Genomic DNA, 21,864 nt, shown 5'->3' with positions numbered 1-21,864 from the left:
TTTTCTTCATTTATATTATCATTTGGTTTTCTTTCTTTTTTCTTTTTTTCGTGTTGCATATATATTTTTTTTTTTTTTTCTTTATTATGTGTCATCCACAGCAATTTTAGCCGACGGTGAAATATTCACCGTCGTTCCAGCCACCTTAATACTATCATGTTTTTTAATAGAGTTAATACGATAATCTTTTTTTTTTTGTTGATTTTTTTGATTTTTTTTTCATACAATCATATGTATACTTCTTGCCATTTACAATTTCTGCCGCATCACCGATCGGATAACCAACAGAAAATGTGAGATCGTAGGTTCAAAATATTTTATGGAATAAAAAAAAATGGTATATTTTGTATCTGCTATTGAAAATAGGAACTAGCAAAAAATTTCATTTCATAGACATTTTCTCCTTCTACTTTGCTTGTCATCAAATCAATGAAACCTTCCACCGATCTATATTATATGATTGTTGTTATTATTATCGTTATCGTTATTAATAATATCATTATCTGTTATTGTTATCTCTTATTATTTTCAAAAGTTATTGTTAAAATTATTATTATCGTTATTATATAATTTATCATTATCATTAGAATAAAAATTATAGTAATTATCGTAATTATTAAGATTATTGTTCATATTTCTATAAAGTGATAGTTTAGTGATAATTTAGGTATACCGTAAAGCATTATTGTACAATATAATGTATAAAGTATTACCGTCAAAAAAACGTAACGTCACGTATTATCAAATTTTATGATTTTGCTTTTTTATACATCTAGTGCAGCGATTCATCGAATTTAAATGAGTTTAACTTTCTCCGTTCCTGTGACGAAATTATTTTCAGGGACAACAAACGTTGAGTTTTCATAGCTTATTAATAATCTCTACTGACGATCGTTTATAATCGCCAAGATATCGAAGGAATTCTTAATCTAGCAGACAAGAATTATGAATATTTTTATTCTTCAATCATCGATTGACTCTGACTGATTGGTGATGACGGTTAATTGATTATTGGCTTTTACGCATTATATTGAACGGTAGCTATATATGTATATCTTTGTGTGTGTATATTTATATATATATATGTATTATTCATTAAGTAATATCTATAGATTTCTTGGAGTTGTGTAAAGTTTGTGTAAGAGAAGTTGTTTGTCGACGGCCGGTACAAGGAAAAATCTTTTGAAACCATGCCGGCAATCCCCGAATGTTACATGCTGAGACCGGGAATAGCGGTTTGAAGGGTGTCGGAATCCTAACGACCGAGCCGACGGGTTGGTGGGGTCGTCGGCCGTGGTCCCATCTGCGGAATTCTCCCTGAAAAACATTCGAACATTGTTCATTTCTCAATCGAATCTAAATAAGGTTTGCGAAACGAGAAGAATATGAAAAAAGACGAATAAAAATTTCAACGTTAGAATTGATTACCCTGAAAGAAAATTAATGATCACAACAGTTATCTGGAAACATTTTTCCGAATCCGGCAACCATGGCAGCTCTCTCGCCACACGATGTGCTGTTCACACGTACAACAGATCGATGCACAATAATTATTAGGCTGGTCTTGGAGTCGACTCAGGAACCGGATGATCCGTCGCCACACGTACATACATATTATCGATGCATACACGTTTATAAGTGCTATATCTAATTGCTAAATATATATTTTTTGTAACACCCATGTCACTACGATCTATGACGTCTATGACAGATAAACGGTCTAACTATGGTATTACGAGTAGTTGAACAAACATCGATTAATGCAAAATATCTAAACGGCCATTTAGGTATATCTAGACGGCAATCGAACTACCGTTATGGTGGTCCACGAAAGTAGTTGACCAATACTGCAGTAGGAACGTGGTTATAGTAGACAAATAGACGTGGGTGACTTCTACTGGGACAGAGAGACACATCGACATCACATACGAGGTTGGGACGCGGACGAGCGTCTTCTACTGGGCTGACCTGTTCACCAGGTACCGCGGGGACCGGGAAAACCTCGCGGTTCTGAACGAAGGTAGCCACCCCTGGCGAGCCAGGGCCCCGATGTGCTTCTTCACCGGCGGTGAGACGTAGAATACTTCGTCGTTATCGGCGTTCATCTCCAACGGCGGTACCTCTGATATACATGTCATTTACATAATCGAAGAACAATTTTTTTTCTTTTTTTTTTCTGAACTTTTTCTCTTCAAACATCCAAAATAAAATGATGGTTATTCATTCCTCGAAAATTTTGCATTTTTTCTCTTTCGAAGAGCGTACGAGTGAAATGACATTTTATGGTTCTTAGAAATATTTTTATATACGGAGCAAAACGAAAATGACCCTGAATTTTGAATAACGCACGAATCGATTATTAGATCGTCGATCCCCTAATCGTAAGACATAGGGCAGATGAGATGGCACGGGGTTAGTGGAGAAGGAATTCGACCGGCGCGTTTACTTACCCATGAATCTCTTCTCCGTGTTCGGATATTCACCGGTCAGCGCCTCTATCATTTCCTCGTAATCGGGTACGTTGGTTTTCTGCATAAATGGAAGAGGATACTCGTTCGAAAAATCGATTTGTCGCTTCGGCCTTTTGCCGTTGACCACTTTTTTCCCCGGCGATTGACCCTTGGATTTGTCCTTTCTAGAATCCTTGGAATCTCCATGTTTCGATGCCGATCTATTGGAACCTGCCAGAGCCTCTAGCTTCCTCTCGTTGGCATCCTCACCTTCGATTTTCCGAGCTTTGTCGCGATATCCGAACGCGTCCCCTTCGATCGACGTTTCCCGCTGTCTACCTTCGCGGTTACCCAGTTCCGCCTTCGCCTCGATGGTATCGAGTGACCTTCCGTACCTATTCTGCGTTGGCAGAGTCCATTCTCTAGCTAAAGCCGCGACGTTGCGCTTGTAATTAATCATGGGGAGATCACCGTTCCTCACGAGAGCGGCGAGATTCCTTTTGTCGCCCGGGTAAGGTTGGAAACGAGGCGCGCTTCCTCGCGAAAAAATGTCCAAATACCGTTTTCCGTAGGGCAGACTGTAGTCCCTCGCGAGTGCGGCGATGTTCCTCTTCCCCGAGGGGAGGGCGTAGTCCCTCGCAAGGGCGGCTATGTTCCTCTTTCCCGAAGGAGGAAGGGCAAAGTCCCTGGCCAGGCTGGCGACGTTCCTCTTTCCCGAAGGAAGAGCGAAATCACGAGCCAAAGCCGCCACGTTTCTTTTACCCCCGGCAGAATTTGTCGTCGGAAGAGCGAAGTCCCTGGCAAGACTGGCGACGTTACGTTTACCGTTCGGAAGCGCGTAATCCCTGGCCAACGCGGCGATGTTCCTCTTTTCCATTTCGACGTAGCCCAGTAACGCCTCGAGGTCGTCTCTGCTGAGAGAACCATCTCGCACGAGAGTGGTGAGGCTCCTCTTTTCCTCCTCTTCTTCCTCGTCGCCTTTGTCTTGAATCGATATCGGAAGATCGCCGTTTTTAGCAAGAGTCGCAATGCTACGCTTTTCCGAATTTAATTCCTCATCGGCCTCGGCCTCGAGGTCCTCGTTGGTGAGGTAAGTGCGGGTCGTCGGATCCTCCAACATTTTCAGGGCCCTTCCGATCGCCGTGAGGTGTCCACGGAGCGCCGGATCGCTGAAAAGATCGAGGTAGACCCCGACCGGGAGGCAAATCTCGGCGTCTTCGTTGTCCTCGGAGCTCAACGTCTTCAGATTAACGATCTCGTTGCGGTTTTTAGCGTCCTGAATTATGCGAGCCGTTCGGGAATAAGCCGCCAGATTCGGACTGACTTCCGGAAGACGCAGAAGAGCGAAGAAAGTTTTACGTGGCAGGCATCGGTCCCCCTCTTCGTCCTGACATGTCACCTGAAACACGTTGAGGATTCCGTTGAATGACTGTACCGCGCTCGACATGCACGATATCTTATTCTCGCTTCGATTTTTTCGTTTGGATATCGTAACCGGATGCGTTTGACATCCGCACCGCGTAGTCCCGAGGCTTTGACAAATGACAGATACAATTTTGTTAGATAACCGGGGAAACACTGGAGATTATTTCGCGGTTCAGCAGCCGCAAAATCACAGTGAATATGAATTAACATCGCGTTGCAATACGTTGCACGTGGCGTCTATTCGCCGATAGGGCATTGATTTTACGCAATTACATCATAACGGGAAAACACGTGCGACGAGAACGTCAGACACAGAGCGGATGTGCCTTAAAATGTTACCCCGAATCCCCGGGGTCCGCGTGCACGTGACGCTGCCATTTTTTTTTTTGTGTACATTCAAATTATGCAATTACACAAATTAGTGAAACAATCAAACGTGGCATTGCGAAAGCCGGACCCGGGTAGCGCGAAGTATAATTACCGTATGCATTTACACGTAGTTAGTGTGAAACGAAAAACGAGACTAAAAAGCTAAAAAATGAAAATATTTCGCAACACGTTTAATTAGCGTGGGGCGAATAGCGAAGAGCTCGCGTTGTCAACGGTAACATAATATGGGGAGGAATGTACGTACACGCGTTTCGAAATGTCCTCAGAATTGCTAACGCTCGATTAGCACCACCTGCATGAGAAATATAGACATCGCCCCCCCCTCCTCCCCCTCCACCCTCCCACCGTTTTCAGCTGTCCGAAGCGCAAGCTTCTGGCAATATGTGTGCTCGCAGCTTCAGCCCCGCTTGTCTCTCACATATGCGATAACATGCACTGTGACGTCTGCCTACGGTGTATAACACGATATAAATTAGCCCGTGTTACGCGGTTGCATCAGGTGCGATGCCGCGACGGTGGAGAGCGCTTCGCCGGAGCTTTTAATTGTCGTAATGTGAAAATAAAATCGAGTCGAAAATAGATGAAAAATATAACAAGTGGATTACACGGTTTGATCCGCACCCGTCTAGAACAATATAATACCTATACCTAGCTATGGCATTGACAGATTTACCTCCGTCGTGTTTCTGCTGGAGTAAGTCGAGATAATTGGCAAGTTGAAAAAAAATAAAAGATTCACACGATCTGAAATTAGAACTCAATTTCTATAAATACGAATGCTTCCGCATTATTATTTTCATTCGTTCTTGTTCCTTCTTATTGGGAACAATGAACCTTGCCTCGTAGGATGTTTTTTCTCGAAATAAATTGGAAATCTTGACCAGTTGATTGCTGCTAATGAAAGACCAGTCGCTTGTCTGACTGTAGAAACTTGGTAAAGTTCTACACGAGAGTGGAAACCCGGCCGAGTAGTACCTATCTTCCCGTATAAACCATCACGTAAATGAAGGAGTGCAAATATGGGATGGGTCTGTAAGCCGCTTGTTCGATTTGCTCCCCAAGGACTTGAGGGGAGTAAAAATAACAATAATAACTCAAATAAAATGAGAGCTTAGGTATCTCAATAAAATATTTCCTCCAGAGGAATCAGCCGCTATATCGTCTCAAATTGAAATTCGAAATAAGTCAGCAGCACGTCTCATTTTGTTTCCGAAAACGAAAAAAAAAGAAAAAAAAAAAAACACCTTTGACAGATACAAGGCGCCCCGGTGTAACAAAGCAGTTTCTTCTCACGTCTACATCCACGACGCTTGTCATCGTTCAGGGTGAAAAGTGAAGAAAAAAAACTTGAATGGATAATTTATGTTTGGTGGCAGGCGGAAGAAAATGTGTAAAAAATGAGTGAAAAATTGAGCAAAAAAAAAAATGATCACATTCAAAAACGCCATGAGCCGAATCCCAAATTAATAACCGGCATACCAAGTCGAATAAATTATCCTCGTATCATCCCCAATTTTTTTACCCCTTCGCGCATGTGATGTCCGCCCGCGCATATTTTATATTATTATAAGCGGATGATTTTTATTTCAGCAATTTTTTTATCGTTACGTTATAATTGAATTTTAATTACACTTTCATAACAAGCGGTTAATAATTGTACAAGCAGCTGGTCAAGCTCGCGTTTCATTGCAGAATATTAGTGTCGATCGGAACCTAAGAAGTTCTTTTTTTAAGATTTCTTTCACTCTCCCGCTGGAAGCGCAACACACACGGGACCAGTCAGCGTACAGCACGTCTTAAAACCGGGGGGAAATTCCATTTGTCAAGATGTCCGTACGGAGCCCCGTCTTTCTCCGGTAGCGGAAAAATCAGTGGAGCCAGATAACGTAGGTGACGTGTCCCGTTTACCGGATATCAATTCGTTCTTTCTCTTCCATCTGTAGTAATTCTTCTTGCGGGAAGCAAAGTAAAGGGATAGTCTCGGGCTAATCTAACTTCCGTTTTTCGGTACGGATAAACGGGTCCGGTGACCGATCTGAAATACGAGTAGTTTTTCAGTTGCGAATTTTCAGAGATTTATCAAGCACAGGTAAGATATGTGGCGATGTAGCGGTCAGCCGGGAAATGAATGTCGTAAATCTAAAAACTTGCTGAAACTAGCCGCAGACGTTGCAGCGCAATAAAAAAATTCCACCGTTCGCTGTTATTGGAATGAATTTTGTTCACAGCCGGATGCTGATTTCGAGTTCGGTGCAGTTTGAATCGGTTCGTTCGTTCAATTTCGCGAAATTTCTTTCATGATTAGAAATTGCCAAGATTACGCGTCGAAATCACCGTCTCAATCCCGGTCGCATCCGAGATAATGAAATTTATTATTCTACTGCTCCGCGCAAATTGAATCGCGTCTTCCTACATACAGGTAAAGTTAAAGGGGTGGAAATTCCTACGACTTATTGTACGACGTAGAATTAAATGAGGCATACGGGAGCTACGTTTTTCCACTACCCCTTCCCTCGTTCAATTCCATATTTCAATCGAGAGTTCCCAGTTCCTCAATCTGCATCGTTCGATCTTCCACACGACTTGTCGCGACACACGCAACGCTCATTCTTGAATTAAAATTAAAATCATTTCAGACGAGTCTCGGAGGTACGAGAACTGTTTTAATTTCACACGCGTATAACAGTCCTACCAACCGATGGGTTTCATTATCCGGCACGCCCGAAGGATCAGACAAAACCGCTGATCAAACAACGCTGAGAACTTCTGGGGGCAAAAGCGGACCGTTATGCATATAGACTACTGCCGTTTGCTGAAAAATTCCAAGTTCTGAAAATCTTTTTTTTTTTTTTATTCCGAATATTTGAATACCGTGCAGGCGTCGTCTTTTCGGGGTCACGATTCTCGTGACGATTCGACGGCGTATCCGGAGTCGAAAAATTAAATCTGAATTTTAATACGAAGTCCCGTTAACTTCAACCGATTTCAAACTCCGATCTTCCATCCTCGGCCGACTCACGTGGTTAATTAAATCGTGCGAATCCACAATTCGTGCGGTGGGACGAAAGGGACGATGTTTCCAGAGGCGACAGCTGCCACCGCCAGCCCGACTCCCCGTTTTAATGCGAGCCGCCTTCAAATATTATACGTGAGAAGGGCAGAATCGTTCATTGATACAACGCGACCGCGCGTCAAAAGACCCGCAATTATACGAAGCGAGCGTGCGACCCGATGAAAAGGAGAAAAAGATACGACGGAATCAACTCTGAATCACGATAAGCTTTCTCTGGAAATCCAGCAGCGACTTTTCACCTTCTCTCATATAAATTTCCGTTCTATACTGTGACAGATACTCCGCTGTGAGTAAAACAGAAAATGTTATAGGAGGAAAACAAAAAGGTACAAAAACGTGAAAAGTTGCTACGTAATCTTGAACGATTGATGTGCTATCAGATGGTGAGCTCTCTTTCAGCTTTATAGCTAGAAAGTTGTGAATGAAAGAAAGGAGAAAATCTAGTGGTCACCCGAGTCCAGCTGGCGACCACCCCCTCGAAACGTTTGTCCAGAAGCGTAGCAAAGTCCTTGGACACAAAGCCGCTGCTCGCCAGCTACTCTTCTTTCGAGGGAGAAAATTATCATTTTATGAAGTCCAGCGAACGAGAATTCCTCATCACATTCCATACACTTGCTCGACAAGCTGCGGACGATGACGTTCGATTCAGGGTTATTTCAAATATTTGAATAGTGCAAGGTTGAAGAGTATGAAAAAATAAATAACCGATATCCTTCGCGCTTCGAGGGCCGATATAATCCCACATTGATATTTCATCCCTGCACTCCGCGAGGCGGTAATACGGATTCTCGCCGAATATCCTGCAGCTGGAAATACATCCGGCGAGGGATGAACATTTCGTAAACAGTTGACCCTTCTCGCTCCCCGATAGAAGAAAAAAAACCTCGACATTTGTCGTCCCACGCGACACGAGTGACTCAATTTTCCAGTTTCTCAATCTGATCCGCTACAGGTGCGTTCGAACTCCTCGTACGTCGGTATACTGCGGTATAATATATGCGGCGAAAGACATTTTAGGCAGGACGTATAAACGGCGAGGATGTTCGAAGTTGGGGAGGATATCTGGATCCGCCCGAACCATCCGCTCGTACGCCACAAAATCCGCTCTATTTGCGTCATTCCGCGGAGAGACAGGGAACGAGCCCGGTTGATGCGAGAACGAGATCCAGAGACTCAAAGTCTACTACGCCCAGCCTCCGTTATCTCCGAGCAAACATGTCCTCTTGTATACGTACAGGTCGTCGGTACACGTCGCGAAACGAGATGCAAGATTTTCAGACAAGGCTATATTATACCGCTACTGACAACCCCATTCACCCTCCCTCTCGTCGTTGTACACATGTCCGGGTTTCATCGAAGAAGACGAGCAGACGCCCCACCCCCTTCCACCCGCACCTGCACGTGGCAATGACGCGGCTAATTTATCGGGGTTGGGATTAAATGGAAAACGGGATAAAAGTTTCGCGTTGATTTCGGCGTTCGTAAAAAAGTCCCGATGAGCACATCGTCGAGGCAGAAACGCGTATAATTGTGGAAAACTTTTTTTCTGATTCTGTGACAAACTTTCCAATTCGTACCGAATGTACAAGCGAGTGGATTTGGACGAAGTCTCGCGAAAATCCCGTCGGGCATATATCCACTGCATGAGGCTCCTCGAGGCTCCGGGCAATAAATCAGATTTCCTACGTAAATACGACAAGCCTTAGCCATTTGAAATTCCTCTTTCAGTGACTGAGACGTGTTGGAAATCCAGATGAGCCTCCGGCATGATATAGACGCGCCAACGGGAACCGGACAGTCAGTTTCGCTCTCGAAACGATGATAAGCAAAACAGAAAAATTCTCAACAGCTTCCGAAGAATTTCCAATATATCGAGGACGGAAGATACACAATTCGCCCGACTCAGCGCGAGGGATTAGGCTTTACGAGGAGAAATTCGTAACTCTGAATACTCGCTGATATACTCGTATATATTGAAATTAAATCCGCGGAAAAAAATATAAATTACGGATACTATTGTTGTGAAAAATTGAAGGAGCTTGAAAAATTCTCGCGAGAATTTCATCGAGGATGAAAATCGCGGCAAACTTGAGAAGATGTATAACCATCGTTCACCCCCCCCCCCCTCAGTTTATTTACATATATGTATACGCGGGTTTCGATTACGTCTTTTTTTCATAACCAGGGCGAAGCTCGAGTGGCACTCAGCGATTTAATCAACTTTACAACTGATTGCTTGTACGGGCATAATTGAGTTTGTCCCTATCTATTAGAGGAAACGCTTCCACGATGACCGTGGATCAGAGCGACGATCGCAGCTGCACCGCGGCGTATGCTCGGTTATAATTATGCATTATTGAAAATTGTAGAGCGCGAGCGATACGCGACGGTGAAAACTATTTGTGCGTCGCGAACCGCGAGATTCGTAGATCAAAGTTCAGCGCTGACGTTCGACTCGTAAAACGTGTTACATGCTGCATCCGGAGCGTTTTATTCGACGAGAAAATAAAGGACACTTAATTGAGGACGGTATACAAGCATTGTCTGAATTACTCGATTCGATTAGGGGGACCAATCAAGAGTTTTCCATGACAAAGGGACCCCCCGAGTACTGCGCGAGGAACTTCGGGGCTAGGTATTTGAGAACGCTATCGAGTTTTCGGCGGTCCGCGGGGCGGTAAACGTACAGTAGCTACAGTCTTTTCGAGATGGATGCTCATCGGAGGAGCGACAATTCCTCCCGGTAGAGAAACGGGAATTTCGTGCTTTGTCCTCGGGACTTGAAGCTTCAAAACTTTGGATGAGAGTTTGTTGTTATTCCTCGTATAAGAGTTAATACCTTATACTCGCCTCGGAGTTCCGAGAGAAATACACGTTTGACGATACGTACACTCTTACACGCCTTACACCGTCTGACATTCTCGACGGGATCCTATACGAGAAGCGCTAAATTTCATTCGCTAAGTTCCTAATTGCTCTCAATTACCGCGTTGATTTTCCCTACACGAGATGAGATATCGCACCTAACAATCATCCCCGGCAGAGAATTAACTACAAGTTTACGTATATGGGGCAATTATGGCATATTTCAAGGACCGAAATATACGACAAACAGAAACGAGCACGGTACGAACACCCCTGTACGGTACGACACCGTACGCGTTACGACGAGAAACTGGAAATTTCACGCATCCCGGAGAATCGTCATCAAATAACGTAGGGAACTGATATAGCGCCTGCGAGTGACACGTGTAAGAATTTATTAAAAAAGTGGATAATTTATACATACCGAGCGAGACGCCCTGCCTAGTCTACCGTGAAATTCTGATTGAATTTCCCAAGGATTTTCCACTCGCGGATTGATAATTATAGTTATGTTCGACGTCGTATAGTAGATAACGCGAGTACCGTCAATACGTGGCGATTATTGCCACCGTCGATCTCAAGGTATTTCTTCGTACCTGAGATGCACGTCGAACGGGGATAAGGAATTCTTATTTAGAATAAAGCTCGATCTCGGATATCTTGACGGGAATTTTCTCCCCGTTAACACCGGTACCCGGCAGTAAAGTTCTTTCGAAATACACGGTAGTCGGCGGATTGTCAGCAGCCAATACACGTTCGTTCCTCGCCTGACAGCCACCTGCGATCCGTAATTCCTTAGTGACTTTCCGAACAATATCGTACAACGGAATAGCGAAGATTTCACGCCGTGCAGGGGGGAAGAGCCGATTCGACGGCGGAATTCGGTGAGAAGATATTACTAAGATTTTTTTACGGTAAATGTATACAACCCGATCTGTAGTGTCCGTGCGGTGAATTTTCTATGAAAATCGATTGCTTATCTTCGGATAAATTTATAGGAGTAACGGAGGACTGCTCTCAAAGTTCGCACCGTAGCACTGTAGGCGAGCTTTTCATAAAGCTCATCGTACCATAGAGGTATTACGGCGGATCCTAGAGATAAAATAGAGGAAATTACTGATCGAAGATACAAGACAAAACGAAGAACGTTCCTCTCTATATCTGTACAGAAATAGTACCCACCCTCGAAGGCAATTACCGATCTGGATATCAAGTGCCAACAACCGTTACGACGCCTCATCGTTAATGCATTTGCTGGTTCTGATGGAGTTTTCATAATCTCTGTTTTATTTCTTCTCGCTTTCCTTCGACTCGAATCGTCCCTGAATTTCATACTTTTGGGGGTTGAACAATCGCGCGGTGCGCGATACCGCGATAACAGACGACATTCAGCCGAAGCAACGCTTGAGACGCACGACTACTTGGAAATCATATTCTCCGGGGAACACCGCGAGCCGCGTAAGTACCGAAGCCTACCCCGTCCCATTGTCTGTGTAATAAATTGATCGGCTCCGACGATGAATGCTGCACGCCGCGATTGTTCTGCGATGCACACGATAGAACGGCCGTACGTACGCGTTGTTGTATGTCGTATGTACGTACGTACGTACAGCTGTGTACGCGATAACAGACAAGATATGTATAAATTCCACGTTCGAACCGTTAAAAAAGCTCAAGGTGGAGGTGAAGGACGACGGTCGCTGAAATGGGAAAATATCGTACGAGTGCAGCAGAAAATTTGAAATTTTTCCACCGCGTTGTGTCCGTGGAACTCGAGAGGCCGACACGTACTTTGAGAATAAATATAAACGCTGGGTGTTTTATGTTTTCTTGGGGTTAATTTGAACCGAGGATATTTATATGCAAAGACACCTGTGTAGTTAGTTAACGTCAAGTTTATGCGCTACCCTATAGCTCGACGCTGCAGTTTCCTCAGTAAATTGAAAAAAGAAAAAGTAGTGGCGACAAGAAGTTGAAGATTGGTAACAAAACGCGGTCGTTTAGCTCCTTCGGGGAGCTACAATAAGGAGCTAAGGAGGGATTAAGCGTTGGATATAGTACCGCAGATTTGATACGATCCTGTAGGATCTCATGAGGGAAGGAAGGAAGGAAGGAAGGAAGGAAGGAAGGTAGTGTCGGAAACTTTTGTTATGTGTACAGAGAAAAGCTTAAAATCGGGTTACTCGGGATGAGCGGGGAAACAGTTTCGTGTCACTGTTTGCGTTCTACTTACCGCCGGGATATATCCACGCAATTATATTTACTCATTGTCAGCATAAATAATTACTCGAAGATTCCGATTAATCAAAATGCCATAATAAGCGAGCTCGCGACTTCAATTATTTTACAGTTAGAAAATAACACCGCGTAAGGAAAAGGAGAAAAAATGAGTCACGTTTATCAGGGAAAGAATGCGAATTTCCTGGCTGACACTTCGAGACTTCACCGACACCAGCGGCAACAGCAATTAACATTTTCCCTCCGACATTCCCAGCTTTCCCGACCACCACAAGAATAGTCGGAGGGGACGGGATGAGGAGCGAAATAAGGTCGTAAGGATGGCGGAGGAAGGGTCCATAGGTCAATTTCCGCAATCCGTAGCCCTTTGACATTAATTCGGCAAACGTATAGGAATAATACATAGAATTTAACATCGTTCAGAAGAACTGATAATAAAAATTTTTAATGGTCGTTGGAAAGAATTTTTGATACTACCATAGATATGAACTACTCGAGGTTATTCCAGTATGTATCGTGGAGGGTTGCGGTAATAAATAAATATGTACTTGGAAAGTGAAAATGCTGATAAAAATATCCACATAAACTCGACCGTTAGCTCGTTAAAGTCGATCATACTCCGCGAAGCGCATAAGCGAGCCGTAATGTTGCTTTTATTGAAAATATTGAAAAGCTTTTCCCTTATCCTATATAAATCCCGTTCGAGAGCGTGCCTTCCGCAAGGTGAATATATGCATGTATAAATATTTATCGAATGAAATAATGAATTCGTTCAAGCCAATTATAACGACGGCCGTAAATACGAACAAGATGAGTTTGTCGAAAAGATCGCGGCAAGTGTAGAACTTTGTCGCTAAATCCCACAGGAAGCCGACGGCATAAGTAGGAAACCCCGAAACCTACTCATCGAACTAATTAACTCCTCTACAGTAGTTGGGGATTCAAGGCGGGCATGATAAACAAAAGCGGTGGAGTATTAGTGATTCAATAGAGTTAATCCATCACTCGGTTAGGGGGTGAAGTTGGTCCAGAGATTCTATGTCATTAGATGCTGATTAACCTCATCATTTCTGCGTCCTCGCTTCGGGGAATAAAACTTCTGTTCATTTTATTTTTGATTTTCTTAAGGCATCTTTAAAGTAGCAAAGTAACTACGAGGGTTTCATTACGGTCAAGAAATTTTGTAATCATCTGCCAACGAGAAGATGTATCGCATCGGTGGTGAGCATGTACTATTATACGAAATAAAAGATGAAAAGATGAAAGTCGCAGTGGAAAATGAGAAGGTAAGGCTACAAAAATGAAAGGGGGTTTATTGTATGTCGATATTTTACTTTTCATCGACGGCGAAGACCTCGGTGTATACAATAGAATAATACCAAACGTTTAGGTTTTTTTCCTTCACTTTTATCTTGTAAGTATTTAATTAAACTAGAACAGGCAGATATTTACTCTCTCTCGGTTTTCGCTACCTTCAGGAATTCTTTGAGTGACGTTTGATGCACGACGAGTTATATTTTCTTCTCTACTCTACAACCGTTCCGATGAACAACCGCGGGACGTGGTGAGAAATGAAAAAATAAAAAGAATTCGTAACAAATAAATTTCAACCTTTCAACAAATTTCTGAGCTTTAAATTTGAAAGAAAAGCATATAAAACCCAATAAAACAAATGTTGGATTCTGACCCCGAAATCGAAAATAATCCAAGGAGTTAGATTTTTTCGATTTTCGGGCCAAAAATGAAGTACTTTTAAAATCGATCAGGCGACACTTTTCCAAAGTATTTTGAGCTCAGGAACGCGAATCCGTTGACTAAATTCGGCTTCGGATCAAACCCATCTAGATATCCCCTCAAGGCGTCGAAAAAATTTCATCAAGTTCAAAAAGATATTTTGGAAAAAGTGGGCCGTTTGACGTGGAACGTCGTGCATATGTAAAGCAGATGCTCGGTCTAATCCGTTATTGAATTTTTTTCTTACTTTTCACTCAATGACTTATATACTTCAAGTTCTAATACCGTTAGGGATCACATGTCAAAGGATATACCGCTAAAGACATTCTGCGAAGCGACGGAATGCAGGACCTGACACTAAAATTCCTTCGCCAAATACTGCGCGGTTACGTAGCGCTTTAGAAAAAAAATTCAACGAATTTTTACTCACCTCTAGTATATACAGATTATATTGTTGCGAAAAAAAAATTTGGGTAAAAGAAAGGTAAAAACTTTTACGTTAAAGAGTCCTCTCTTTTATGGTTGTTACACTCGATTAGAGACTCAGGCGATTCGAGAAACGAAAGAATAAAAACGAGAAAAAAAATCGATCGTTTCAAAAGGGCCTTCCCATTAGCGGAATTATCTCGTACGGAGGTACAATATAATTGTACCCATACGAGAAATTGAATTGAAACGATCAACTGTTTGATAATCCCGTGGGTTCAATAATTCTACGCTTTTATTTCGCCGTTCTCAGTAATCCTGTAATTAGCAAGGAGGTGTATCGCAAGTATTTGCTCTGGTACGCTACAAGAAACGATTATCGGGGATTACGATTGCAAACAGTTGGCACATAAAAATAAAGAAACTGGATTTAGTTTTCATGCGGCACAGGGGAAAAAATCTCATCCCTTAACTAGCCCGAATTCAACTGCGTAATACCGCATATTTGATTCTCAAATGACACAAAAAACGACCAAACAAAAATAGAGGTGAAGCAATCCCCGAGTTGTCATCAATCAAAACTTCTGTCACACTTTTCAATCTTTGATCTGATCTGAATACGGCCCAAAAGGTTATAGGTCAAAAGCGAATATGATGACATAGCGCTGAATAGGGTAAAGGGTAAGCAAATTTGATTTCGGATGAAAAGAATTGAAAAAGATAAAATAAACGAACAAAGTCATAATATGGCGTACCGTCCTCATTCATTCGTCATTTATTTTTAATTTTTTTTCTTTATCTTTCGGCATTTACGCATCGCCCTTTTATCGGCCAATGTGAACGCTGAATCGGAATCGCCGATTCATTTATGGAAACCGATCCATAGTCCGATGGATCTTTTTTCTATGCGCGCGATGTGAAAGTTCATGTGATCCTCGCGTATTAGCTTCGACAACCCCGTTCGACGGGCTTATTTTCAGGTATAGATGAGGGAAATCTCCTTTAATTGGACGTCGACCGAAACCGACTGGAAGGAACGCATATAAAGCCTGCGAGAGTATATAGCTGCTACCGATCAATGGGATTTACTTTTCGGCCCTACGAATAAGCAGATCTATTCGTTAATAGGAGAATCGGAACAAAACGAGCTTCGGGTTCACCAAAAATTCGGAACCACTCTTCGCGTAACAAAGCAATGTTCATTTTCGTATGAGCTTTTCAAATCTGAACTACCTTTTTCGAATTCAAAACTAGCGCGAGGGTGGTAAAAAAGAAACGAAAAAAAGCTTCCGTTGTTCCGAAGCAGTTGCACGTGAAATTCTCCCGACATTTACCTTCGGCAATTTCAATCTGCATGCGGGTAAAAAATTTACGAGCTAGATTATGATATAGGTACATAGAGATATTGCACGTATGCGACGTTGACAATTGATTTTATATCGGCAACTGTCGCCTCTACGGTATTTCATTCGGAAGAAAATTGATTTACAGAATCGCATTTCGTTTGACGAAAGTTCTCGAACTTATGGCGTACAGATTTTATCAATCATCCCTTCGGCACGTGATGCACGGTAAATTTTACATGAGATGAATTACTGACATTTTCCGCACACCGTCAAGAATTTCTAGCAATTTAATGCCCCGAATGAATTTTTACTTCGATCCACATGCATATAATGTCACCACCGAGTCTGCCTACCTCCCTAATATCCGAACTGTTCCATATTTGTTAAGTACCGTCTCTCTAGCCGGAGCTGCGGAATTTTTCGGCAAAAAATTTTCATTGTTTTCTGGTCTCCGCAATATCATCCGAACTTTCATTAATACAAGCTTTAAAAACTATACACGTTGCACAAAGATAGCAGCTGCACCAGCTCTCCGGCTCCAATATTTCATTTACATTAAGCTCGAGGCTACCACGGTTTTGATAAAATAATAATAATTATATATAAAGTCTTGGTAAAGTTTCAAGAGTTCTTGTTATACGACCCATAAACTATATTACAAGTTTGATACAACCGCTGTGTGCAGTGAAAAAAAAGAGAAAAAACAAAAAACACTATGTAGCAATTGCAGTAAAAGGGGTAGAAAAGAAGAAAAAAAAAAACGGCTTTCGTTCCTAGTCGTAATTATTAATGAATTTTTCGCTGTTTCAATTAGAGTTTCTGCTAAGCGAAGTGAATTTTCGAGCGCGTAGAGTAATTCGATTAGGACTTTGTAATTGTACGGATGTAATTACAACTGATTAAGTTTATTTTCCTATCTCTTTTTTTAATCTCAAAACTTTTTACGATTAAAACTCGGAAAACTCACCGCCGGTAAGCTGATCTCGTTGACAACAGAAACGTACAGCAGCAAGGTGATCAAGTAGCTCCTCACGGACGATCCCATGTCTTCAGCTCCCGCACCTGTGCAGGTAGCTCTCTTTTCGTTTCTTATTGTTTTTTCTTGTGGAAAAAAATACCTGAAGGATTTTCTTCCCGCTTTTTTTCGTCAGACTTTTTTCGGTACAAGGGTTTGAAACTCGAACGCGATGCCCGTTGCGAGTAGCGGTTTCGCGGGCTTCCCGCCCTTATATAGCCGGTCGGTGTCTTCGGCACCCCCGACGTCCCCGACGCCCTGGGCGCAAGCGTCCCATACGGCATTCGGAATACGTGAACCCTACAGAAGAGTCTGCGTGTGTCTGCGTATTATGCGTGGGCCTTGCGGAGGGTTTTCAAGCCTAAGGGTGTGTACATAGCCAGTAAAGTGGCTGAACCGTTGCATGGTAATATTCGAAGTTATTGCGATGTGTTATTTTGTTTCGAAAAAAAAAATAAATAGATAGATAATTACTCGTTGTTTTCAGACCGACTAGCGATAGCATTGAAATTTTTCGAATTTTTTCTCACCGGTGGCTCCGATGAGATGAAATCTTCCGACAACTGCGGGGGAAAATCTGCGAGAAGTTATTTTGGGGAGGGGGGAATATTGGGGATCCAATACAGTAGTCTCGAACGGCAAGTACAGAATAAAGATTCGAAGCACCCTCGTCACATAAATCATGAAAGTTTTAGGGAAAGCTTCAAAGTTTATTCCTATTTTAATTTCAAAGAAAAATTGACTCATCAAGCACCCGCGGGGACACCCTATCGAGCGTTGCTCTGAATATCGGAACGAATTAGCCGTGAGAAAACATCGGCTGAAGATATATCGCTTTAGTCGTATTGTTTGGTACTGAACTTAAAACGCAGTAAGTAAACAGACTTTGTCCGACGAAAGTTTTTCTCCAGAATTTTCGTTGCATCGAGATAATCTTATATTCCCCTATGTTCACATTTTCGGGGATAAAACATCATGGAGCGCACGATCTGTATGATAAGTGTATATCTATTTATAAATGGAGGACATCTGAGTAAGATCGGGATTAGCCAAGGGTAGCGGAATACCTGCACTTTGGGAATTGAAAGGGGATGCTACCGCTCGAGGTGTCCGGTGCTCCGGCTATAGCCAATGAAAAAGACACCCATGCACGCCTTTTGGGGAATATAAGTCACGAATAATTGAAATAAAATATCATCCTCTGCAGCGTCGGAATATCCCAATACTATACGCTTTGGTCGTTGAATTTTCAAAATTACGCAGATACTGGGCGTTGATATGCGGCGTGGAAAAAATCACGGTCTTGAAATAGCAGGAACAAAGAGGATACTTTTATTTGTCAAAGGAAAAAATAGAATAAGGACTGGATTGATAAAGATTTTTGGAATTCGCCAGTCGCAGCGGACGTAAAAATTTTTATATCTCATTGCGAATGAACCACGCTATAATTTCCGCACCATCTCGCCGCGCCGCGTTGATAGACAAAAGATAAAGAATTCGCTCCGACTCGTACACGATAATAAGAACAAACGTACGCGGTTCAACCGTCGAATAGGATCGTTGGTTGAATAAATAAAATTCACCGATAAAATTAATAGATAAGAGTTCGATCAAATGAAAATCTAGTGAGGTGTTGAACTCCTGACGGTATATCGCGAGGTGGTGACGAATCCCGAAATATATTCTGCGATCGAATAATTCATGATTCGAAAACAGCCGGACTCGGTAATCCGTCTCAGGGGCCTTTTTGGAGCGGATTTAACGCGGAGGAAAGGCCCTTAAATTTATCATTCTACTGCACGGGTATACCGGAATTCAGGGGCATTCTCAACGGGGTTTTTAGCAGATATAAAGTCCCCTGGATCCTAATACCGCGCTGTAAAATTACAGTTCGATTGAAGCCGCGCAGCGCTTGCGCTTGGTAACGGCTCCAACCTGGTGAAAAGGAGGTAGGTGAATTGAGAAGTCGATTTTCGCCCCGTATAGAAGCCGGAGTGCCGCAAGGCTGTATAAAAGCGGAGATAGCGTGTCGTGTGGGTAGCTTGTGAGTCGTGCATCCCACGGCAGAACGATTATGGCTGAACAGTGGCCGTCCCCTTATCCTCTACCTGTGCCGTCGATGAAATACGCGAGTACACCGCGTGACTAGCGAATTTAATCAACGATGCGTTTGTCGTTCGCGACTTTCGTGACACTTGATCATCACCTGGACCACCTTGATTTAACCGAAGTTTGTTATACGGGCATAAAATGTTCCCGGAAATGCTCCGTCTCTCATACCAACACCGAGCTTTTTATTGTTACGTGATACTCAGCGTATGGATCTTTCTCTTGGTAGCTGGTAATACAAATTTGTGTTTTCACTTGCATTTGGATTTGTTTTTTTTTTTTTTTCAAATTCTTTTTTTTCACCTGAATAATGTTACTCACACACGTTAATTTTTAGGGATGTACAAGTACATCGGTATCGAGGAGAAAACATCCAGCCCGGGTAGACGCCCCGCTAGCGAGATATCCCTCAGAGAATTTCCGAGAAACCTTAAGCTGGATCCTAAAACTAAAAAGATATTCAGATTCTGCAATCCACCGGATGACATAAGCCCCGGAGCCGAAGGTGAAAATTTTAAGTATAACTGAAAAAAAATCTATGATACAAGTTAAAATATAATTCGATGATAATTTGTTTCAATTAATTAATTCTTCGTTTATTCGTAGGAAAAGTCGAGGGAAATTTGACTTTGGAAGGAATTTTGGTGTTCATTAGACACGGTGACAGAGGGCCACTAGCTCATATAAGAAACATAACGACGGTGAATTGCGCTAAAGATTTTAGCGGTAATCCTGAGATGGAAAACACTTACTTAGGATATCAAAATTTTCTTCAAAATGTATCGAGCTATTCGAGGACCGCTTGGACGCAGTTTTTGGGACCATTTCACGGATTTTCTATGCTGCCGGATAACTCGAAGGATTGTAAACTCGCTCAGCTGACTGGTTTGGGTGTTAACCAGCTACTGAAGACTGGACTTCTCCTGAGAAACACTTATTACAACAAATTAAATCTGAGCAATAACACGATCGGGTCTAAAGACGTGGTAGTCTACAGCACCCGTTACCGGAGAACCGTGCAAAGCGCCGTTGCTCTACTTTACACGTTTCTGGAAACTGAAAATTTCGCTAATTTCGCTAAAATAAGTTTACAGGAGAGTCAGAGTCTTGCCTTCTGTAATTCCGATTGCGCCTGTTCAGCGGCTGATAAATTCAGTAAACAACACTCTAAGGAAATGGCTGAGCACCTCAAGTCCCACCCGGCTGTTGCGAATTTAATTAAACAGGCCGCTAATGTGGTCTTCGAAATGCCTGACCAGGCGCAAACCACCGATCCAAATTCCTTGAGGGATGCTCTCCTCACCTACGTTTGCCATAACGCTCCTCTGCCCTGCATAGACATGGAAGTACAACAATTTTGCGTTAAAACTGAACACGTTACAAGTCTCTTTGCATATACGGAATGGGAGGCGAAACAACACGCAAAAAGCCGCAGCCAACGAAAATACGGACTGTTACGGGCCTACGGTTTGCTCAGAAACATCGTGTCCCACATGCTGAGGATAGTTTCGGATGCCAAGCCTAAAATTGTATTGTATTCGGGACACGATAAAACGCTGGAGTATTTGGCAACGGCTCTCGGTTTGATCAGCGACCGATTTGCGATGTCGCATTACGCCTCCCGGTTTATAATCGAGGTTTACAAGATCAATCCCAAGAACGAAAACCACGTAGCTAGCGATTTTTACTTCAGGGTTGTGGTGAACGGTAAGGATTTTACCCAAGAAATACCATTTTGCAGAAATGCTAATTATTTTGGAGTTAATATTCACGACAGATCAGATAAAAGTGATAAAGTTAAAACAGAATCTAAACTGTGCCCGATCGAAGCGATAATCAGGCAACTCCACGACGATTATTTTACGCCTTTCAACGCCACAAACTTCAAAGATGCCTGCTCTATGCGTAAACAAGGCCGATAATTATGAATAGCACTATCGAAAAGCGTTGAAAAATTTTCGTAACACTTTGCGGTCCAAATACATGAATATTTGTACAGAATTTATACAGCTGTTATCAAGGATTCCGAATCTCTCTCGAAACTGGACTGCAAATTCCGATTAGATTAAAAGTTGGTCACTGTTGTAGATTGATTTTGTTTTCCAAACACAATCACTGATTTCCTATCTGATAATTAAATTAATGAATCGAGTTATAGTTTGAACGATGTAAGATTTTTACCAAGAAAGTATTAGGTCTCCCAGTAAGTTCTATTACTTGATTAATTCAGTAATTACCTAATATAGGTATGCCCTAGATTTTAAGCCGAGAGTCACGGCATGGAATGAGTTGTTTTCGAGCACATGTTTACACGATTCACTAATTGTATAATCTATTCAAGAAAGCCTTAAGAACATAGTCTTCTAGCACGTTGAAGTAAATATAAATTAATATAAATATATACATAGCTTTAGATGGCCACCATATATATTTTATCATACGTGATGTATATATGTATATAATAATGTAAACCCACAAACACATGTAAATGTTCGTTTTTGGTGTCTAAGTTAATAATAATTGGTCAACTTCATCCATTTGAGCCAGATCGTTTACTATGTTTGAATCCGTTGTAATTTCGAAAGTTTAAAAGTCTAGTAATAATGCCTATACTGATGTATTTGAACATGAAATAGGTACTTCTGTTAGATTCCTGAACAACTATATCATGAATAAATTGTGCTAATTGGCCGGATACGTCCGGTGTATAAACATGTTGTTTTGATGTACACATATTCTATAAGATTGTATATTCAAACATTGTTAAAAATAAAAAGAAAAGTATCAAGTTTT

At 42.1% G+C, this 21,864-nt stretch overlaps 2 protein-coding genes across 4 annotated transcripts; one reads left to right on the top strand and one right to left on the bottom strand.

Annotated features, from left to right (window-relative positions):
- Positions 1-81: 81 nt before the first annotated feature.
- LOC105684446 (neuropeptide-like 1) lies at positions 82-17,169 on the bottom strand. 3 transcript variants are annotated; one of them, XM_012397784.2, is made up of 4 exons: positions 16,915-17,168; positions 2,451-3,849; positions 1,969-2,122; positions 82-1,317 (listed from the first exon to the last, which is right to left on the bottom strand). In XM_012397784.2, exons 1-4 carry the CDS (start codon positions 16,990-16,992, stop codon positions 1,107-1,109), a joined length of 1,842 nt encoding a protein of 613 aa, XP_012253207.2. In that variant the 5' UTR covers positions 16,993-17,168; the 3' UTR covers positions 82-1,106. The 3 variants fall into 3 exon arrangements, 2 of the variants coding, with proteins under 2 accessions (XP_012253207.2, XP_012253208.2); XR_002305602.2 differs by having other exon boundaries at positions 1,182-1,317; positions 1,814-2,122; positions 16,915-17,169; XM_012397785.3 differs by lacking the exon at positions 1,969-2,122 and having other exon boundaries at positions 1,025-1,317.
- Positions 17,170-18,511: 1,342 nt separating this feature from the next.
- Positions 18,512-21,862, top strand: LOC105684417 (2-phosphoxylose phosphatase 1). The gene is made up of 3 exons (XM_012397731.3): positions 18,512-19,303; positions 19,409-19,576; positions 19,678-21,862. Exons 1-3 carry the CDS (start codon positions 19,213-19,215, stop codon positions 20,991-20,993), a joined length of 1,575 nt encoding a protein of 524 aa, XP_012253154.2. The 5' UTR covers positions 18,512-19,212; the 3' UTR covers positions 20,994-21,862.
- Positions 21,863-21,864: the final 2 nt, after the last annotated feature.

The sequence above is a fragment of the Athalia rosae genome, chromosome 4 (assembly GCF_917208135.1).
Source record: "Athalia rosae chromosome 4, iyAthRosa1.1, whole genome shotgun sequence".
Taxonomy (NCBI): domain Eukaryota; kingdom Metazoa; phylum Arthropoda; class Insecta; order Hymenoptera; family Athaliidae; genus Athalia; species Athalia rosae.
This window is presented reverse-complemented; position numbering and strand designations above follow the sequence as displayed.

What these genes read in the sequence shown, in the direction of transcription:
- LOC105684446 (XM_012397784.2), bottom strand. Translation starts at nt 16,992, where the DNA reads ATGGGATCGTCCGTGAGGAGCTACTTGATCACCTTGCTGCTGTACGTT. An exon ending in ACGAGATCAGCTTACCGGCG is followed by an intron (nt 3,850 to 16,914) that starts GTGAGTTTTCCG and finishes AACGTGTTTCAG; the next exon opens with GTGACATGTCAGGACGAAGA. An exon ending in CCGCGGTACCTGGTGAACAG is followed by an intron (nt 1,318 to 1,968) that starts GTCAGCCCAGTA and finishes AATGTTTTTCAG; the next exon opens with GGAGAATTCCGCAGATGGGA.
- LOC105684417 (XM_012397731.3), top strand. Translation starts at nt 19,213, where the DNA reads ATGTTCCCGGAAATGCTCCGTCTCTCATACCAACACCGAGCTTTTTAT. An exon ending in GATCTTTCTCTTGGTAGCTG is followed by an intron (nt 19,304 to 19,408) that starts GTAATACAAATT and finishes GTTAATTTTTAG; the next exon opens with GGATGTACAAGTACATCGGT. An exon ending in CATAAGCCCCGGAGCCGAAG is followed by an intron (nt 19,577 to 19,677) that starts GTGAAAATTTTA and finishes GTTTATTCGTAG; the next exon opens with GAAAAGTCGAGGGAAATTTG.